Genomic DNA, 19429 nt, shown 5'->3' on the forward strand with positions numbered 1-19429 from the left:
CATCAATTCTTCAGTGCTCAGCTTTCTTTATGATCCAATTCTCACATCTATTTACATGGCTACTGGAAAGACGATAGCTTTGACAAGATGGACCTTTTTTGGCAAAGTAATCTCCGCTTTTTAATATGCTGTCTAGGTTGGTTATATCTTTTCTTCCAAGGAGCAAGCATCTTTTAATTGCATGGCTGAAGTCATCATCCACAGTGATTTTGGAGCCCAAGAAAATAAAGTCTGTCACTGTTTCCATTGTTTCCCCGTCTGTTTTCCATGAAGTGATGGGACTGTATGCCATGATCTTCATTTTTTGAATGTTGAGTTTTAAGCCAACTCTTTTACTCTCCTCTTTCACTTTCATCAAGACACTCTTTAGTTCCTCCTCTCTTATCTATAGATAGTTCTGTGTTTATATCATTCCTTGCCTTGTTGGGACATTTATTAAACATTAATATTTAATCAGAGATAAATTTTTGTATATCTTTTCTTTTAAGATGCTTATTTAAATAATATATCATGTATAAGAATATATTTAATGTTTTCACATAATTGTTCTTCTTTGACCCTCACACCAATATTTTATATTTGAAAGGCAATGGTTTATTCTCACCATTTAATGGGTAACAAGACTGATACAAATAAAATTGCTTGCTCACTATCACATAGCTTACTAATAGATTGCCAATCCAATGATCTTTCTTGTAAAATCAATTCCTTCCCAATATTCCTTTTTAAAAAAGCCATGAAACTGCCTCTCAAGATTCCTGTCTTTGTTTTGTTTGTTTTTAGTTTGTATGTTATTTCTCGTTACTTTTTCTACAAGTGCCAGTTTTGGAGCAGAGCTGTGAGGACACTGTAAGAAGGGAATCTTGAGGGGTGATAGAAAAGCCACATAGCAATTATAGTGTGGATCTCACAATAATACAGAAGGAATAAATTACAAAGCTGCAATCAAGTTAGATCTAAACTCAGGTGATGTGAATATAGCAATATTGTACCTTCTCTATTTAATTGCAATTACTTTCAAGTTTATTTTATCATCAAACAAGCAATTTTTCAATCAGTGCAGTTTCTGCAGATCAGCACTCTGGTATATGAATTATTGAACTCATTTATCAGGCACTACTTAATGCTTAGCCCCATCCTTCCAAAGAAACAAAAGGATCAAGAAGTTTGAGGAAGGATTACATGGAAAGCAAACATTTGGAGGACAAACATAATATCACATAATATCACAGTGGTTCTCATTCTCAAAAAAAAAAAGTTTAAATTTGAGAAGAGTAGAATAAATCTTTTAGTGTCATACATGATGTTATTATCTAGAGAAAGTATTTGTCAAAATGCACATAAAGTATATTTTCAGTTCAGATCAGTCACTCAGTCATGTCTGACTCTTTGCCACCCCATGAATCGCAGCACGCCAGGCCTCCCTGTCCATCACCATCTCCCAGAGTTCACTCAAACTCACGTCCATCGAGTCAGTGATGCCATCCAGCCATCTCATCCTCTGTGGTCCCCTTCTCCTCCTGCCCCCAATCCCTCCCAGCATCAGAGTCTTTTCCAATGAGTCAACTCTTCGCATGAGGTGGCCAAAGTACTGGAGTTTCAGCTTTAGCATCATTCCTTCCACAGAAATCCCAGGGCTGATCTCCTTCAGAATGGACTGGTTGGATCTCCTTGCAGTCCAAGGGACTCTCAACAGTCTTCTCCAACACCACAGTTCAAAAGCATCAATTCTTTGGCGCTCAGCCTTCTTCACAGTCCAACTCTCACATCCATACATGACCACTGGAAAAACCATAGCCTTGACTAGATGGACCTTTGTTGGCAAAGTAATGTCTCTGCTTTTGAATATGCTATCTAGGTTGGTCATAACTTTTCTTCCAAGGAGTAAGCGTCTTTTAATTTCATGGCTGCAGTCACCATCTGCAGTGGTTTTTGAGCCCCCCAAAAATAAAGTCTGACACTGTTTCCACTGTTTCCCCATCTATTTCCCATGAAGTGATGGGACCAGATGCCATGATCTTAGTTTTCTGAATATATTTTCAAGTATATTTTAGGCTTGGTTAATTTTTTTTTCTTGCAGATAACTCACATAAACATACATAGGAACTATTTGTTTTGACGAAGAAGACATTTAAGCAGAAACAGTGTGCCTCACATTTCATGTCCTTACACAAATGACAAAGTCAGTCCCATGGGACTCACTCCGAACTTGTCAAAGCACTTTTCTCTTCAACTTATGAAACTTTCTCAACTTACGGTCCCAAAGAGCTACTCCCATTTATTCTAAATTCTGTAGTAGGAAAATCTATTTATTTTTTCTAAGATAACATATTTATTTTTTTTTCATTAAAAACATTATCATTTAATCAGATTTTGTCATCCTTAATTACCCAACACTAGTCATTGTGGGTTAAATTCAAAATCTGCTAGGTAGTTTCTTTGCCAATATAAATTTACAATCTAACTTTGGATAGGAAAGGAGTGAAAATAAGTAAATAGCTAATTAGCTAAATGAATGACTCTCTAATTGACAAAAGAATAAATTAGAAAACCAAGTATTATAGTAAATACCAAACTGTGTGATACAGTGAGCTCTGTCATGTCTTGCAAAAAAAGAGTCAGGCTGTCCTGGAATTAACAGAAGATACATTTGTGTGGTAAACATTTAGCTAAATTTAAAAGGATGTATAGTGTTTGAATTGGCCAGGGTGTGCAGAAAGGGCAACTTCAGGTGATAGAGAATAGTGCTTTTTCAAATTGTTTTTTTCCTGTTTGCAGAATTTTTTTTCAAATAAGCTGTTACTTTAAAACTTAATATATAATAATACAAAGCAGAGCTGCTCTGATTGAAGTGAGGAGAGAAATGGGCTCCAGAGTCCTGTGAAATTTGTCCTCTTGGTTTCTCCTGGAGTTGTGATTTAGGCATGTTCAAATTTATACACTTATATTTCATCTTTTCTGTATCTTCTGTGGCATCTTTGAGTATTACTGCCTATGTCCATAATGGAGACGTTTACAGTAATCCAAACTTGAACCAGGGTCCAAGCAGTAAAAGGGAGGAAACAAAAGGATAATTAGGAAGTGGTTGTAAAAGAAATAAATACAACATGTTGAAAGGGGTTGCTGGGAAGAGGAAGAAAGGAATCTGCAACATTGCTGAAGTAATGAGTGTATATATCAGGAAGAAAATCAGTGGTACTAGGCAGAGAACTAGAACGTCAGGAGAAGAAACTATATTTGTTTCTTTTAGTATGTATATGTTTTATTCATTTTTTCCCTTTCACTTTATCACTGTGCTGAGATAGGCTTTAAAGCAGAGACTTAAAGACCAGATTTATTCTAGTAGGATCTTTAAGTCTCTGTCTTTTCTGAAAATCTGGAATCTACTCAGAGGCCTGTGATTACAGACAGCCCTGGTCCTGCATTACTTACAGGACAGTGTGAAAGCGTTAGTCGCTCAGTCGTGTCTGACTCTTTGCACCCCATGAACCCCGCCAGACTCCTCTATGGAATTCTCCAGGCAACAGTACTGGAGTGGGGACCTTCTCCAGGGGATCTTCCAGACCTAGGGATCGAACCTGGGTCCCCTGCATAGCTGGCAGATTCTTTACCATCTGTGCCACCAAGGAAGCCATTTACACCGTACCAGGGACTGAAGATAGAGTGAAACTGTGACATACTCTTAGACTTCAGAAAACTCCCAAATTTGTGATAGAGACATATATTTAGATGAATAAACTAATGTGAAATTAAAACTAAGTCAAATCGTGGGGAAGAATGGTGCCTGGTACCAGGGGAATATATACCAGGCCTAATCTTTTCAGAGAAGGTATCCAAGAGGCAGTGATATTTAAACTGATAGCGGGAAAGCATGTGCAAAGGCAATAAAGAGAGAAAGGAAGCCAGTAGGACTAGAGCATAGAGGGCAGGAGGTAAGAGAGAAAGCTGGAGAGGAATGCATGATCGTTCCAAGAGCACTGGCTGTCATCGATGGGGAAAAGGAGGGTCACGTGATCATATATGTGTCTTGGAAAGTTGACTCATGTTGCATCATAGGGAACCATTTGGAGAGTGGTCAGATGAGACATAGTCAGAAAGGTGATTAGTACAGAAATACAGAGAAAGTTGGTATCTTGGACCAGAGTGGCCATCCTGAAGATAGAAAGAAGAGAATAAAGATTCAGGTGATAGTTGGGAGATGAAAGAGATTGAAATTGGTGATGAGGGTTAAAGGAGAGCAATGACAGATTAATGATATATTAAGGATAATAACTCTTGACATAGCATCATCATTGCAAGAATCACTTTTCCAATTTAATATTTGGTTTGAAGTTTTATTTATGGAGTTTTGATATGGTGATGTTTTACAGTTAATATAATACTACATATAATTTTTATTTATGTTTTTGCTTATGGTTTTGTTTTTGCTTAAGGATTTATCCATGTGCTTAGAAAATGTAAACACTTACCTACATTTTTCTGATTCCTTTGCAGTATTTTTTCTTGTTTTAAGGGATGGCACTAGTAGGATTTAGATCTGTAATACATCTGAAATACAGACACATGTACACACATACATGTATATAATGTATTCAGAATAAGACGTGATGCAGGTGAGGATCTAAATTTATTTTTCCTTGTAAATAGCTAATTGTTCTATAACTCATATATTAAATTGTGATTCCAAGTCATTTACCTTTTTATGAAGTCTTTTTACAATGAATGTGCCACTGAGATTAGCCCTACAAAATACTAAAAAATTAGACATAGTATTCATTAAACAAGTGATCTATTTTCTTAAATAACCCTATAAAAATTATGTAGAAAATATTTTAAATGCCCTTCCGTATTGGGGGGAATAGCAATGAATAGTCATGAAAACAAACCTCAAAGCTAGTGGGATTTGGATTGTATAATTTTGCTTATTTATAAAATACATCTTTTTAAGTCATTGCTTGTACTAAGCATAGTTGTATTGCTCAGCTTTCATCTGTTTTCTTCTTGGAATTCTACATTTGCTTCTTAGGACTAAAAACTCATTTATCTGCTCAGACAAGATGACTTTTTAAAAAAAACTCCTTTTAACCTAGCTTGAAAGACAACTCTGCAACTTGAAACCCAAATTATCCTTTCTCTTTTACTAAAGCTAGTGAGTGTACTCTGACGCTAACTGGATCTCATGAAATAATTTTATCAATCCCTAAAGCAAATTACATTTTTCTGTTGTGTCAACTTGACATATGTGATACAAAAATGCCATATACCCAGTCTCCAGTAAGGAAATATCCATGTAATTAAAAAGGTCAAAATGACTCAAATCATTGTCTTTTCATTTCCATAAAACTTGACTTTTAAAAGATGATGCTTTATTTATTTTTAGTTTAGCACCATCTTGGAAACACCTACCTGTTAATTAGAGCCGTGATTCCCTTCAATTCCCGCAGCAGTGCTGAGCCCATGCAGAAGTCTACAGCACTATAATTAGGAATTTTCTTCTAAGAAAAACATTATAATAGACATCCTGCCATGCTTATTTTATTTTAATTGGATGTTTAGCTCTAGGGATCTTCATAATTTTTCATGAAACTTTAATGTTAATAAAATCAGCTGGAAGGAAGCACTACTTATCTCCTTGATTACACCATAAGGAGTAGGATCTTAATTTGAACCTTTCTTTTCTTTCTTTCTTTTTTTTTTAAGCTAATGAGAGCAAAGAGTTTTAAGTGAATCAACACAATGCATCACCAAGTACTGCTTGTGACTCGTGTGAAAGAAAACTTACACATGACAGAGTTAAGCAGGGCCGGAAGACCTTATTCTAAACTGTTGCAATAGAGGAGAGAGACTGACTTCAACTACCTCTGAAACACAAGGCAGGAGAGTTTGTAAGTGCTGGGATGAGGTCATGAAAAAGTTATGGAGGACTTTAGCATGGACATTGGTCAGTGGTATCAGACCATCTGTGTTTGCTAATTGGTGCTTATGGAAGTAAGCCTCCTACCCTCCCCTTAAGATAGGGACATAGGATTTGTCTTTCTGGATGATTACATTTCAAAGGGCTGCTGCTAAGTCGCTTCAGTTGTGTCCGATTCTGTGTGACCCCATAGACGGCAGCCCACCAGGCTGCCCCGTCCCTGGGATTCTTCAGGCAAGAACACTGCAGTGGGTTGCCATTTCCTTCTCCAATGCATGAAAGTGAAAAGTGAAAGTGAAGTCGCTCAGTCGTGTCCGACTCTTCGCGACCCCATGGACTGTAGCCCACCAGGCTCCTCCATCCATGGGAATTTCCAGGCAAGAGTACTAAAGTGGGGTGCCAACAAAGACAGAAATATAGATCAATGGAACAAAATAGAAAGCCCAGAGATAAATCCACGCACATATGGACACCTTATCTTTGACAAAGGAGGCAAGAATATACAATGGATTAAAGACAATCTCTTTAACAAGTGGTGCTGGGAACTCTGGTCAACCACTTGTAAAAGAATGAAACTAGAACACTTTCTAACACCATACACAAAAATAAACTCAAAATGGATTAAAGATCTAAATGTAAGACCAGAAACTATAAAACTCCTAGAGGAGAACATAGGCAAAACACTCTCTGACATACATCACAGCAGGATCCTCTATGACCCACCTCCCAGAATATTGGAAATAAAAGCAAAAATAAACAAATGGGACCTAATTAACCTTAAAAGCTTCTGCACATCAAAGGAAACTATTAGCAAGGTGAAAAGACAGCCTTCAGAATGGGAGAAGATAATAGCAAATGAAGCAACTGACAAACAACTAATCTTGAGAATATACAAGCAACTCCTACAGCTCAACTCCAGAAAAATAAACGACCCAATCAAAAAATGGGCCAAAGAACTAAATAGACATTTCTCCAAAGAAGACATACAGATGGCTAACAAACACATGAAAAGATGCTCAACATCACTCATTATCAGAGAAATGCAAATCAAAACCACTATGAGGTACCATTTCACACCAGTCAGAATGGCTGCGATCCAAAAGTCTACAAGCAATAAATGCTGGAGAGGGTGTGGAGAAAAGGGAACCCTCTTACACTGTTGGTGGGAATGCAAACTAGTACAGCCACTATGGAGAACAGTGTGGAGATTCCTTAAAAAACTGGAAATAGAACTGCCTTATGATCCAGCAATCCCACTGCTGGGCATACACACTGAGGAAACCAGAAGGGAAAGAGACACGTGTACCCCAATGTTCATCGCAGCACTGTTTATCATAGCCAGGACATGGAAGCAACCTAGATGTCCATCAGCAGATGAATGGATAAGAGAGCTGTGGTACATATGCACAATGGAGTATTACTCAGCCATTAAAAAGAATACATTTGCATCAGTTCTAATGAGGTGGATGAAACTGGAGCCTATTATACAGAATGAAGTAAGCCAGAAAGAAAAACACCAATACAGTATACTAACGCATATATATGGAATTTAGAAAGATGGTAACAATAACCCTGTGTACGAGACAGCAAAAGAGACACTGATGTATAGAACAGTCTTATGGACTCTGTGGGAGAGGGAGAGGGTGGGAAGATTTGGGAGAATGGCATTGAAACATGTAAAATATTATGTATGAAACGAGTTGCCAGTCCAGGTTCGATGCACGATACTGGATGCTTGGGGCTGGTGCACTGGGACGACCCAGAGGGATGATATGGGGAGGGAGGAGGGAGGAGGGTTCAGGATGGGGAACACATGTATACCTGTGGCAGATTCATTTTGACATTTGGCAAAACTAATACAATTATGTAAAGTTTAAAAATAAAATAAAATTTAAAAAAATAAAAAAAATAAAAATAAAGTGGGGTGCCATCGCCTTCAAAGGGCTACTTGATTTCAAAGGGATACCAGCTACTTGATAAAGAGTCTTGGCTTATAAAACTGGCAAGAGACTGAAAGATTGATGACTCAAAGGAGCAGAGGCAGCATTTACAGTCACGAGTTTTCTAAAGTGAATGTTCCAAGAGAAAAGAGGTAAGGAACCTTTAAATCAGGTAGAAACATGTCCAGAGTTTAGTCCAGCTAAAGGAAGTATCAAGGCCATTTTGGTAACCCATTGATGATCTACTAGATTGTAGCTGATGATCTGGAAACTGATCTAAAAGTACAAATCGTTTCTTATAGGCAAAGTAAATACAATTTGAATATCTTTACACTTTATGTATACTAAAGGCTACTCATGAGTAACCTATCAAATTAGATGTTAGCATATAGCAGGAAAATCTTTGAGTCTGCTTTAAAGTGCCAGAAATTTCACTGTTGAGAGTTTACATAATAATAATAATAAATATACCCATTGATGCCAGACACTGTTTTAAGCATGTTTTATATAATGTACACAACAGTCCAGGAGCTCTTCTTTTCCCAGAAGTTGTAATTTATCCGGGGTCAGATGGGGAATGGAGGAGCAGATCTCAAAGCCAGGGCCATGACTCCAGAGCCAGGATCTTGGCTCAAAATAGACATGCATGAGCACAAGCTGAAAGAATGAAAGAGGAGTGAGCACGAGAGATTCGTTTTTCTTTCCTTTAAGTAACTGAAATGTACCCCCAATCCAGTTCTCACTCCACCCACTTTAACCTTAGTTGTGTCCTATTTCTTGAAAGGAAGACTGCTGTGTCTCCATGCAGGTGTCAAAGACCTTCTTCCAGCTTTGCTTTCATTCCCATTTTTCGTGGTCTCTCAGCAGCACTTCATTTACTTGTGCAGAAATGATTAATGTGACAGAGGCCAGCCTGACTTAGACTCAGTTTGGACTCTTACGATCATTTCACATTCCAGTGGCACAAAGCAGGAAAGATGATAGGTGTCCTCCACCTTTCACCCTGGTTGGGTGACTACATCAATTATGAAAATAGTAAAAAGATGTATGACCACCATCAGTTATGGTCTAACAGTATTGGAGTGCAAGTGACTACTTAAGTGAGATATAAAAGCTTTAAGGTATTTGCCAAATCTTGTATAACACAGATGTGTGAAGACTTCTGTTACATTGCATTTTTATACTTAAACATTCAAAAGCCTGAGAAATAAGGCAGAATGCTGAAAATTTTCCGTTAGAGAATCAGAGTTCTGAGAGTAAATGTTTTGATTCCTGTTTTGGTCACCAACTAGTTTGGGAGTGAATATATGAATTTATTAAAAATTAATTATAAATATTTTATTAAGTACTCTACCCAGGAGACCCCTAGGAGCAGGTTATCTAGAAAGGCATATAAAGTCAAGTAAGGTGGCTCAGATGGTAAAGCGTCTGCCTACAATGCGGGAGACCTGGGTTTGATCCCTGGGTTGGGAAGATCCTCTGGAGAAGGAAATGGCAACCCACGCCAGTACTCTTGCCTGGAAAGTCCCATGGGCAGAGGACCCTGGTAGGCTACAGTCTATGGGGTCACAAAGAGTCAGACACGACTGAGTGACTTTACTTTCACTTTTCAAAATAACAGGTACTAAATGGCATAATTAATAACTTGTCAAAATTAGATAGCTGTTTATGAGTTTATATATTTAGTGCTTGTCTCCCCGAGTAGGCAGTCAACTCCATGAGGGCAGGGACTAGGCTTCTTTGTTGCTCTACCATAGCAACTAACATGTTGTAGAAACACAATGAATATTTTTAAATGAATGAATGAGTCATTCATTCTGCAATTATAAGAGGCAGACAAAATTATGGAAGGGATTACATCAGGAATGGTTTGGTCAGGGAAAGTTACTGAAATTGTCATACTTTCATAAATCTGTTATCTTTCTCGTGTTTTCAAAAGTTTTATTAATTGGATTCCACTAGACGGAAGAGCCTGGTAGGCTGCAGTCCATGGGGTCGCTAAGAGTCAGACACGACTGAGCGACTTCACTTTCACTTTCCACTTTCATGCATTGGAGAAGGAAATGGCAACCCACTCCAGTGTTCTTGCCTGGAGAATCCCATGGACGGAGAAGCCTGGTAGGCTGCAGTCCATGGGGTCGCACAGAGTCGGACACGACTGAAGCGACTTAGCAGCAGCAGCAGCAGGTTTCTTGAACATCTGCTATGCACATTGTACTATATTCTTCTACCCAATTTATCCAATAAGATTGTACTCTATAATGTACTGACAGCCTAAGTCAACTTTCTACATAATGAATATTAAATTTTCTTTCTTTAATCTTGAGAAATAATATCTTATTTTCATTTCAGAGTATATTTAAACATAGACCTACTGACATTAAACATAGACCTACTAACATAAACCAGTTAACATTAAACTGCGTGATGCCTTCCTTTTATTTCTTGGAAGATCATCAACTTATAGGTTCTTACAAATGGTGCTCCAAATTACCCTGAAGTTATTTCCCTGGTGCTCAGATGGTAAAGCATCTTCCTACAATGCAGGAGACCCAAGTTCAGTCCCTGAGTTGGGAAGATCCTCTAGAGAAGGAAATGGCAACCCACTCTAGTACTCTTGCCTGGAAAATCCCATGGACAGAGGAGCATGGTAGGCTACAGTCCATGGGGTCGCAAAGAGTTGGACATGACTGAGCAACTTCACTTTCACTTTCTTTATTTGAGGAACATTAATGATCACTAAAAATGGTCTTGTAGCCTAAGTTCATAATTATAGAAGTACATGTCATTCTCTAAGTAAAAAATCATAAGTCTGCTCCATTCTTGTACCTTCTACCTTAGTGGATAATATGCTGTTCATTCAAATTAGCAAGCTTATAATCAGTCTTTTGGGCTTCCCTCGTGGTTCAGATGGTAAAAAATCTGCCTGCAATGCAAGAGACCTGGGTTTGATCCCTGGGTTGGGAAGATCCACTAGAGAAGGAAATGGCAACCCACTCCAGTGTTCTTGCCTGGAAAATCCCATGGACAGAGGAAATCCCTCCTACCTGGAGGGCTACAGTCCACAGTGTCACAGTCAGATACGACTGAGCAACTAACACTCATATTCAGTCTTTCATGAGGGTAAATGATAGGGAGCTTGAATTTCGGGAGAATGGAAATAACAAATCAACAGCAACAGCAAAAGTCTTTAACTGTAGCTTTAGCATCTTTATAGTTAAAGAGGGAACAACTTGGGCTTTCAAAGCTTTCATAACTGGAATAAAATTCATGAGCTAGAAAATAGACTACTTTCTTTTTTTATTTGGAAAGCAAGGTATAATTTTATGCATGATCAGTTCCAGCATATAGTTAATACGTTTCCTTCAGAGGATAAGATTCATTAATTGTGTTCATGTCTTTCAAAATTGCATGCAACGACTATCTTTCCATTTGTTTTTCAGAGGTCTTGAAAGTCTAGTTGGAAAGTGATAACTTCCTTCTTTCCCATTGTCTCATATAAGTTATTGTGTGGTAATTAAATCACCAGTGAAGGGCATAGTTAAGTTATATTGGTATGAGATCAAGAAAGAATGTGTGTAGGTTTGCAAAGAGGCAGCTTAAAAATTTCTTCAAAATTCCTCTTTGCTCTTCACTATAATAAATTGTGAATAGATTAAAAGCTTTAAGGTAATATTGAATGCAAAAAATTTACTTGACTATTTACCAGATTTAAAAATATCTACAGGGGAAGTGAATTGTATCAGTTTCAACAATCATCTGCTATTATCTTAACTATAATATCAGGAAGCATTTGTATGATAACTGCCTGAATTTGTGTATGTCAGGCTAAATCTAGCAAATTGATATGCAATCAAGTTCAATTATCATTAGTTTTATTTCCTTCTCCAGGGGATCTTCCTGACTGAGGGATCAAACCTGGGTCTCCCACATTGTAGGCAGACGCTTTACCCTCTGAGTCACCAGGGAAGCCCGTATTTAATCATAGTATTACTTTATTTCTAACAGGTTAATTTTAATTAAGGTGTATGGATTTATTTAAACCAACAATTGATTATGTGCCATAATATTATAAACTGAAATCTTATGAACTTGGTGATTGTTTTTTTTATTTTAAATCCCTTTGAAGTTTGCCTGTAATGGCATGTGTCCAGAATATACCCTGCTGGGAAATCTGTATCACTTGATGATTTTCTATGTTGTCTGAAAGTATTTTTAAACTGTTGCAAATACATACTGCTGAGAAAACTTCATCACAACTAGGAGTATCTGGAAGCTATTTTCTGTGTTGTCTGACAGGTTGTTTTTTCTTAAACTAAAATAGCTAACAAAATTAAATGTAACAGAAAAAAAAAGTACCAGTTTTAATGGTACAGATTGCCCATATGAGATTGTTTAGGATTTCAACCAAAATTAAACTAGCTAATTAAACAGAGGCAAATCATACAGAGCTAAAATTAAAACACATCCATTTACCAGATTGTTTTTGACAGGATTCCTTTGGTTGCAAGCGATAGAACCACCGCTAAACTACCTGAAAGAGAGATGAAAGTATTGTCGTAGGATGCTAAGAAGTCTGGGGGTAATCTTAGGCACAGCTCAGTATGTGTTCAGCGCTCTCTACAGTGCTGTCTTTCTTGTGTTGCTTCTCTGCCCTTGTCTGGGTGCAAGGTCTGCTTTTCTTTCTGAGGAATTATAATATGCAAAATCTGAGCCTGTAGCCAAAGGGAAAGATTTTTTTGCTCATACCCAGGAATGAAATTAATCTGCCTGCTGTGTAAAGAGTCTGCCTGAAATGCAGGAGACCCGGGTTTGATCCCTGGGTCAGGAAGATCCCCTGGAGAAGGGAATGAATGCCAATGCACTCCAGTATTCTTGCCTGGAGAATTCTATGGACAGAGGAGCCTGGCAGGCTACAGTCCCCATGGTGTCGCAAAGAGTCAGACATGACTGAGCCGTTCACACTTTTCACTTACTACATACTAATTGGCCAGATTGTGATTTGTAATTGACCAGATTTCCTGTTTAGGAAAGGTGAGGCTCATGTGGAATAAAAGGAAAAGATTTTTTTACCGTCTTTATCATTTTCAAGGGTACAGTTTAGTGATGTCAGCTCTATTCACATTGTTGTGCAACAACAGAACTTTTTCATCTTTCAAAACGGAAACTCGGTACCCACAGAACAATTCATTTCCCCCTCCCCCAGCCTCTGGAAACTATCATTCTAGTTTCTGTCTCTATGAGTTTGACTACTTTATAGATCTCATAAAAGTAGAATCATAGTATTTGTCTTTTTGTAACTAGCTGATTTCACTTAGTGTAATGTCTTCAGGGTTCATCTATGTTGTGGCCTGTGACTAAATTAAAGAATCCTTTTTATGAGAAATGAAGTGGCCTAATGGGGACAAAAGAACTTATAATAAATTGAAATAGGTTCTTTATATAAATAAAGACATTTTCTTTTTCATAGAGAAAAAATAATTAAATTATTTTCTTAATAAAGAACACAAAGCTTTCTGATAATGGCATGGCCTTTTATTTCCACTTCACTTCAACAAAGACCTCTTAAAGACAATTCAGTCAGTTTTTAGATGATGATCTGAAATTAAATGATGGCTGAACTGAGCATATTTGGGTTCTTTTCTAAGGAAAATGAGGCCATTCTCCTTTACTCATTTATTCAATACTTACACTAATGATAATAGTATAAAAAAAAGTAACAACTATAGTAATAATAATAGCTTACTCTTATTATAACTCTTATTAATAGCAGTTATTCTAAACAAAGTACTTTTCTAAGTCCTGAATTATTTCTCTCTAAACCATCATAACTTTATTTATATTTCATTTTTTAGCTTTCTTAATTTCTATTTTTTCCCCTTTACTGAGCCTTCCACAGTGTTTATTCTTTATTTTTCTTATGACTTAATTTTCACACCTGAGTTTATTATATATATATAACAAAGACATATAATAAAGACAGTTTATCTTTATTTCTTAGTTCTGTGAAGTGACATTTCATCTCTACCATCACATCCCTGAGATCTTATATTTCTAATTTATTGTTTTCCAAGAGAGAGGAAAATTCTTCTTATGACTCTTAGAACTGTCCCTTAATATTTTCCTCAGTTTCATGAATTCTTTTCTTGGTGGGGTGAGGCTATTTTTTCATCTAGTCTTTTTCTCTTGCAGAGACTTTGAAACACAGAAACTTGCAGAAACACTGAAATCAGTTAGTACCCATTGATGTCAATTGCTTTTGCTTTTGTTGATGTCAGTGATTTTGTTAGTGTGAAATGATTTTTACTTTCAGTATAAGGTTGTGGAGGTACCATGAAATCAACTGAAAATTCTATAAGGGAAAGGAAATTCTGAATTATTTCAAACAAACTAATATAATTTTAAATGTGTATTTTATACTTTTTCTTAAAACAATTTTGCTGTATTCAAAATTTTGTGTGATAAGTAGCAAAAGTGACTGCTTATTCTAGTTCTGGTCATAATCTCATTACTCTCAGTAGACCCTTGGTTAAATCACTTAACCTTCCTGAACCTTGGTTTCCCAAAAATCCCCACAATACTTTATCTCTCTTGTAGTAAAATGTTGAGGATTTTTATTAGCAGAAGGTTCCTCAATGGTATGCTTGATACATTGAAGCACTGAGTGTATATGGCCAAATTATAACTGTTCCCAAGCATTTCCAGAAATGAACAAAGACTAGGCAAGCCTAGAGTGCTGCTCTCATTCTCTGAAAACTCCTAGTTAAAAAGAGGAATCTCAGGAAGAGGCTGGCAAATCCTTGTCTTGATTGATACCAGACACAGTACTAAGCAATGTATATATATTTTTTTCTTATTGAGCAACATTTTAATATACATTGAGATGGTTGGCATTTTATCTATTGTAGATTAGGAGACAGATTTAGATAGATTGGCTAGGAAATGGCTTAGAAATGGTGGAGCCAGTACTCAAGTCTAGATCTGTCTAATTTCACAGCCAGGCTCGTAAGCATTCTCCTGTCTATGCTGCAGAGCTTGATCCTCCCTACATATAAACAGAAAATTTGGATATAATCTATGTTTCTTAATAGAAAATATAACATGAATTCAAGATGATCTTATCATTACCACACTACCTAGAGTATGTATGAGGGTGCTCTTTTTAAATATTGCCCCCCTCACTGACTTTGCTTATAATATTTCTGCAAAGGAATACACTAGAAAAATAAGCACTATATAGGGAACTTGTGTTGTAATGATATGAGTGATGCAAGTTACTTAACTATTTTAATACTGATAATCTTTGTTCTATAACAAATATCAGCTTTATCAAGTTGTGCAGTATTAATCACTTCAGTATCACTAAAGGAGCTAGATAAGTCTGCAATTGAACAGTTCACCTCTGAGCAATGTCTCCTATTTAATTTAGCATGTTTCTGTTTTGTTAGTAATGTAAAGCAGGCCTTAAGAAAGAATAGTTTCAGAAAGCCAATAATTTGTAGAGGTGGTAAAATTAATATTCTATATGCCATTAGAATTTTTTATCTTGTTGCATACCAAAAAAAAAAGAAAAAAACCCATGAAAACCTACCTAAAGTAATATGTTGAGGCAATTTCAGGTGAAGGATAATAATACAAAATTAGAGATATAATAGCCCATTCATATGGATTTAATTTGATTTAACATCAAAGTTTCAAATAAAAATTGGTATATGTTTTTAGGAAAAAATATTGGATGTAACTAAACTCTCTTGAATCAAGTCCAAAATCCATCTCAGAATATCTGCTGTTACATTCTTCAAGGTCAGATGATGTTGATTTGAAAATCTAAGAGTATAGAATAAGAACCAGATGAAATACTGGAGATAAAGAATATGCCACGGTATTGGTCTTACATTTTTTAGATCACCTTCACTAGGAAAATTCTGATATTCATATTCTCTCTCTCCCTTCTCACATATCCACATACATTTATGTACATACATATCAAAAACCCTACCTGGTTTTACATGCATGTATATGCATATTTTTAAAAGAAAGTTATTTATTAATTGGGGGATAGCAAATACATCATAAGTAATACTTGAGTGAATGTTCACAAATTAAATGCGTATGTGCCACCATGACTTAGATCAGCAAATACAATACTGTTAACACTGCAGAGCTTCCTGCCCCCTTTCTGGATTTTTGATCGGCTGTTCTTATAGCTAACTACATCAGTTAGCTGTGCCTGTTTCTTAATTTCATATGAAGAGAATCATATAAAATGTATTCATTTGTACATGGCTTCTTTTACTTGTTTATGAGTTTGTCTGTGTTGTTGAGTAGTAGTATTTCATTTGTCTTAATTGTTGTATTACTTTCTATTAGATTTATTCTTGATGTACATTCAGGTTGCTTTCAGTTTGGGTGTATTATTAATAATACTGCTTTGAATATATATATATATGTATATATATTTAGGTAAATGTATGCATGTATTTGTATTGGGCATATTTCTAAGAGTAGAATTACTGAGTAACAGGGAATGCATCTGATCATTTTAGTCAATACAGTTTTCCACAGTGGTTGAACCAAGTTACATTCTCACCAGCCATGTATGAGAGTTCCAAATCTGCTATTAATACTTTGACAGCACATTATGTATCATTAGCCATTTTTGTAGGTTAAATATCACATTGTGACTTTAAACTGCATTACACTGGTGATGAATGAGCTAGAGAAATGTTTTGTATGTTTATCAGGCATTTACATATTCTCTTTTGTGAAGTGCCCATAAAAGATTTTTTCCCATTTTTCATATTTTATGTCATTTTTGTTATGAAATATGGTATAAGTAATTCTTACTAAATATTTTAGTTTAAATGTTTTATTGCTTAGTTTCTTTTAAAATTTATTTTAACATCTTGATTTCCTTCTACTTTTCAGATGCAGCAACTGTTCCATGAAAATTATGAACACAATCGCAAGGGTTATATCCAAGACCTTCACAACAGCAAAATCCATGCAGCCATAACACTTCATCCAAACAAAAGGCCTGCCTACCAATACAGGCTTCATAATTACATGCTCAGCCGCAAAATTTCTGAACTGCGCTACCGCACCATCCAGCTCCACCGGGAGAGTGCGCTGATGAGCAAGCTTAGTAATAGCGAAGTGAGCAAAGAGGACCAGCAGCTGGGAGTAATGCCTTCTTTCAACCACTTCCAGCCTCGGGAGAGAGATGAAGTGATAGAATGGGAGTTCCTGACAGGGAAGCTCCTTTACTCAGCATCTGAGAACCAGCCTCCTCGACAGAGCATCAATAGCATCCTGAGAACAGCGCTGGATGATACTGTCCTACAGGTGATGGAGATGATCAATGAGAATGCCAAGACGAGAGGACGGCTCATTGACTTCAAAGAAATTCAATATGGCTACCGCAGGGTTGATCCCATGCATGGGGTGGAGTACATTTTGGATTTACTTCTCTTATACAAAAGACACAAGGGGAGGAAACTGACTGTGCCAGTAAGACGCCATGCCTATCTTCAGCAGTTGTTCAGCAAGCCTTTCTTCAGAGAAACTGAAGAGCTGGATGTCAACAGCCTTGTAGAGAGTATTAACAGTGACACTCAATCATTCTCCTTTATATCGAATTCTTTAAAGATACTGTCTTCTTTTCAAGGTGCCAAAGAAGTGGGAGGGCACAGTGAAAAGAAAATACACATTCTTGTCCCTCTCATTGGAAGGTATGACACTTTCTTGAGATTCATGGAGAACTTTGAAAACACTTGTCTTATCCCAAAGCAGAATGTAAAACTGGCCATCATCCTTTTCAGTAAGGATTCTGGCCAAGATTCCAACAAGCATATTGAGCTTATACAAGAATATCAGAACAAGTACCCCAAAGCAGAAATCACCCTGATCCCCATGAAGGGGGAGTTTTCCAGAGGTCTTGGTCTTGCAATGGGATCTTCCCAGTTTGACAATGATACTTTGCTGCTATTTTGTGATGTTGACTTGATCTTCAGAGGAGATTTTCTCCAACGATGTAGAGACAATACAATTCAGGGACAACAGGTGTACTACCCCATCATCTTTAGCCAGTATGACCCAAAGGTAACCAATGGGGGGAACCCTCCAACCGATGACGACTTCGTCTTCTCAAAGAAGACTGGATTCTGGAGAGATTATGGATATGGAATTACCTGTATTTATAAAAGTGATCTTCTGGGAGCAGGTGGATTTGATACCTCAATACAAGGCTGGGGACTGGAAGATGTAGATCTCTACAATAAAGTCATTCTATCTGGCTTGAGGCCCTTCAGAAGTCAAGAAGTAGGAGTGGTCCACATTTTCCATCCAGTTCATTGTGACCCTAACTTGGACCCTAAGCAGTATAAGATGTGCTTAGGATCCAAGGCAAGTACTTTTGCCTCAACCGTGCAACTGGCTGAACTATGGCTGGAAAAACATTTGGGTGTCAGGTACAATCGAACTCTCTCCTGACAATCCAGGCAACGCGTATTGCCTTTTTTAAAGGGGAGTTTACCTCATTGTTGGTTGTTGTTGTTTAATTTTATTATTGTTATTTTTATTATTATAATTATTATTGTTATAATTTTATTTTGTTGTCCAGGTCTTAAACTACTCTTGGTTGTCTTCCAAAGAGTGTTTGTTGACCTCAAACAAGAAGAGTCTGCAGTTCACTGATATTTCAGATTTCTACTGAAGTCAATAGGCATATTACTTTTATATATCTTTATTTGAGATTGAGTTAAATCGTGGCAATCAAATGACTTTTGAAGCTCATTCAACATGAGAGACAGCTTAGAAGAATGTTCTCTTGGGGCTTTAAGATGCAATATCGACTTTTCTTTCATTTGTCAAATTCAATGTGATACAAATATTTACTGGTGAAAGGTACCACAAAAGTGCTTTATGCTTCCTATGGGGAAGGGACTCTGTAACATAAACTTGAGTTTTGTAATTTATACAAGGACTTAAATATATAGACAATAATTTTCTTCATCTTTAGGATTTTTAAAGTAAATGAACACTTATGATTGTAAGTTTATTTTTTAAAAAAAGTTTTAAAAATTTGAGGAGTTTTGTTCCACAAGCAACCGGTACTGGCTACCCTGGTCTTATGACAATTATCTTACTCCTCACAACGGTCTGCTATAAATGCGAATGAACTTTATTTTCTCAAGGAAATATGATTTAATTAAATATTCATGTACATTTTAGAAGCTTTATGAAACAATGTCCTTCATTTGCTGGCAAGAAGATAAAATATGACAGAACCTGGTTATTTATAATAAAACAGGTATGACAGTATTCTTTTTCAAAAACACTGAAAAATTTGTGTTGTTTCCTTTTGGTCAAATTTGATGTATTTCTTAATGGTCATAGTCACTAAAGCATGCTTGCTACAAAGGCTGGAATCATTAATAAGGGATTATGGGCATGATATTTATATCAATATGCTTTGAGTTCTGGCTTTCATAAGTGATTAAAATGAGCAATTGTTTAGTCAATAATTTACAGTCTGGAGGAAGTATTCCTCTTCGATCTCATTAGCTTTGTGATC

At 36.6% G+C, this 19429-nt stretch overlaps 1 protein-coding gene across 1 annotated transcript in view; it reads left to right on the forward strand.

Moving 5' to 3' along the window:
* CHSY3 (chondroitin sulfate synthase 3) overlaps positions 1 to 19200 on the forward strand; it is a 289499-nt gene extending 270299 nt beyond the window's left edge. The window contains exon 3 of the mRNA XM_025293043.3: positions 16783 to 19200. Within this exon, the coding sequence (XP_025148828.3) occupies positions 16783 to 18345 (1563 nt within the window). The 3' untranslated portion in view covers positions 18346 to 19200. The remainder of the gene's footprint in view (positions 1 to 16782) is intronic.
* Positions 19201 to 19429: the final 229 nt, after the last annotated feature.

This window comes from Bubalus bubalis, chromosome 9 (genome assembly GCF_019923935.1).
Source record: "Bubalus bubalis isolate 160015118507 breed Murrah chromosome 9, NDDB_SH_1, whole genome shotgun sequence".
NCBI classification, from domain to species: Eukaryota; Metazoa; Chordata; class Mammalia; order Artiodactyla; family Bovidae; genus Bubalus; species Bubalus bubalis.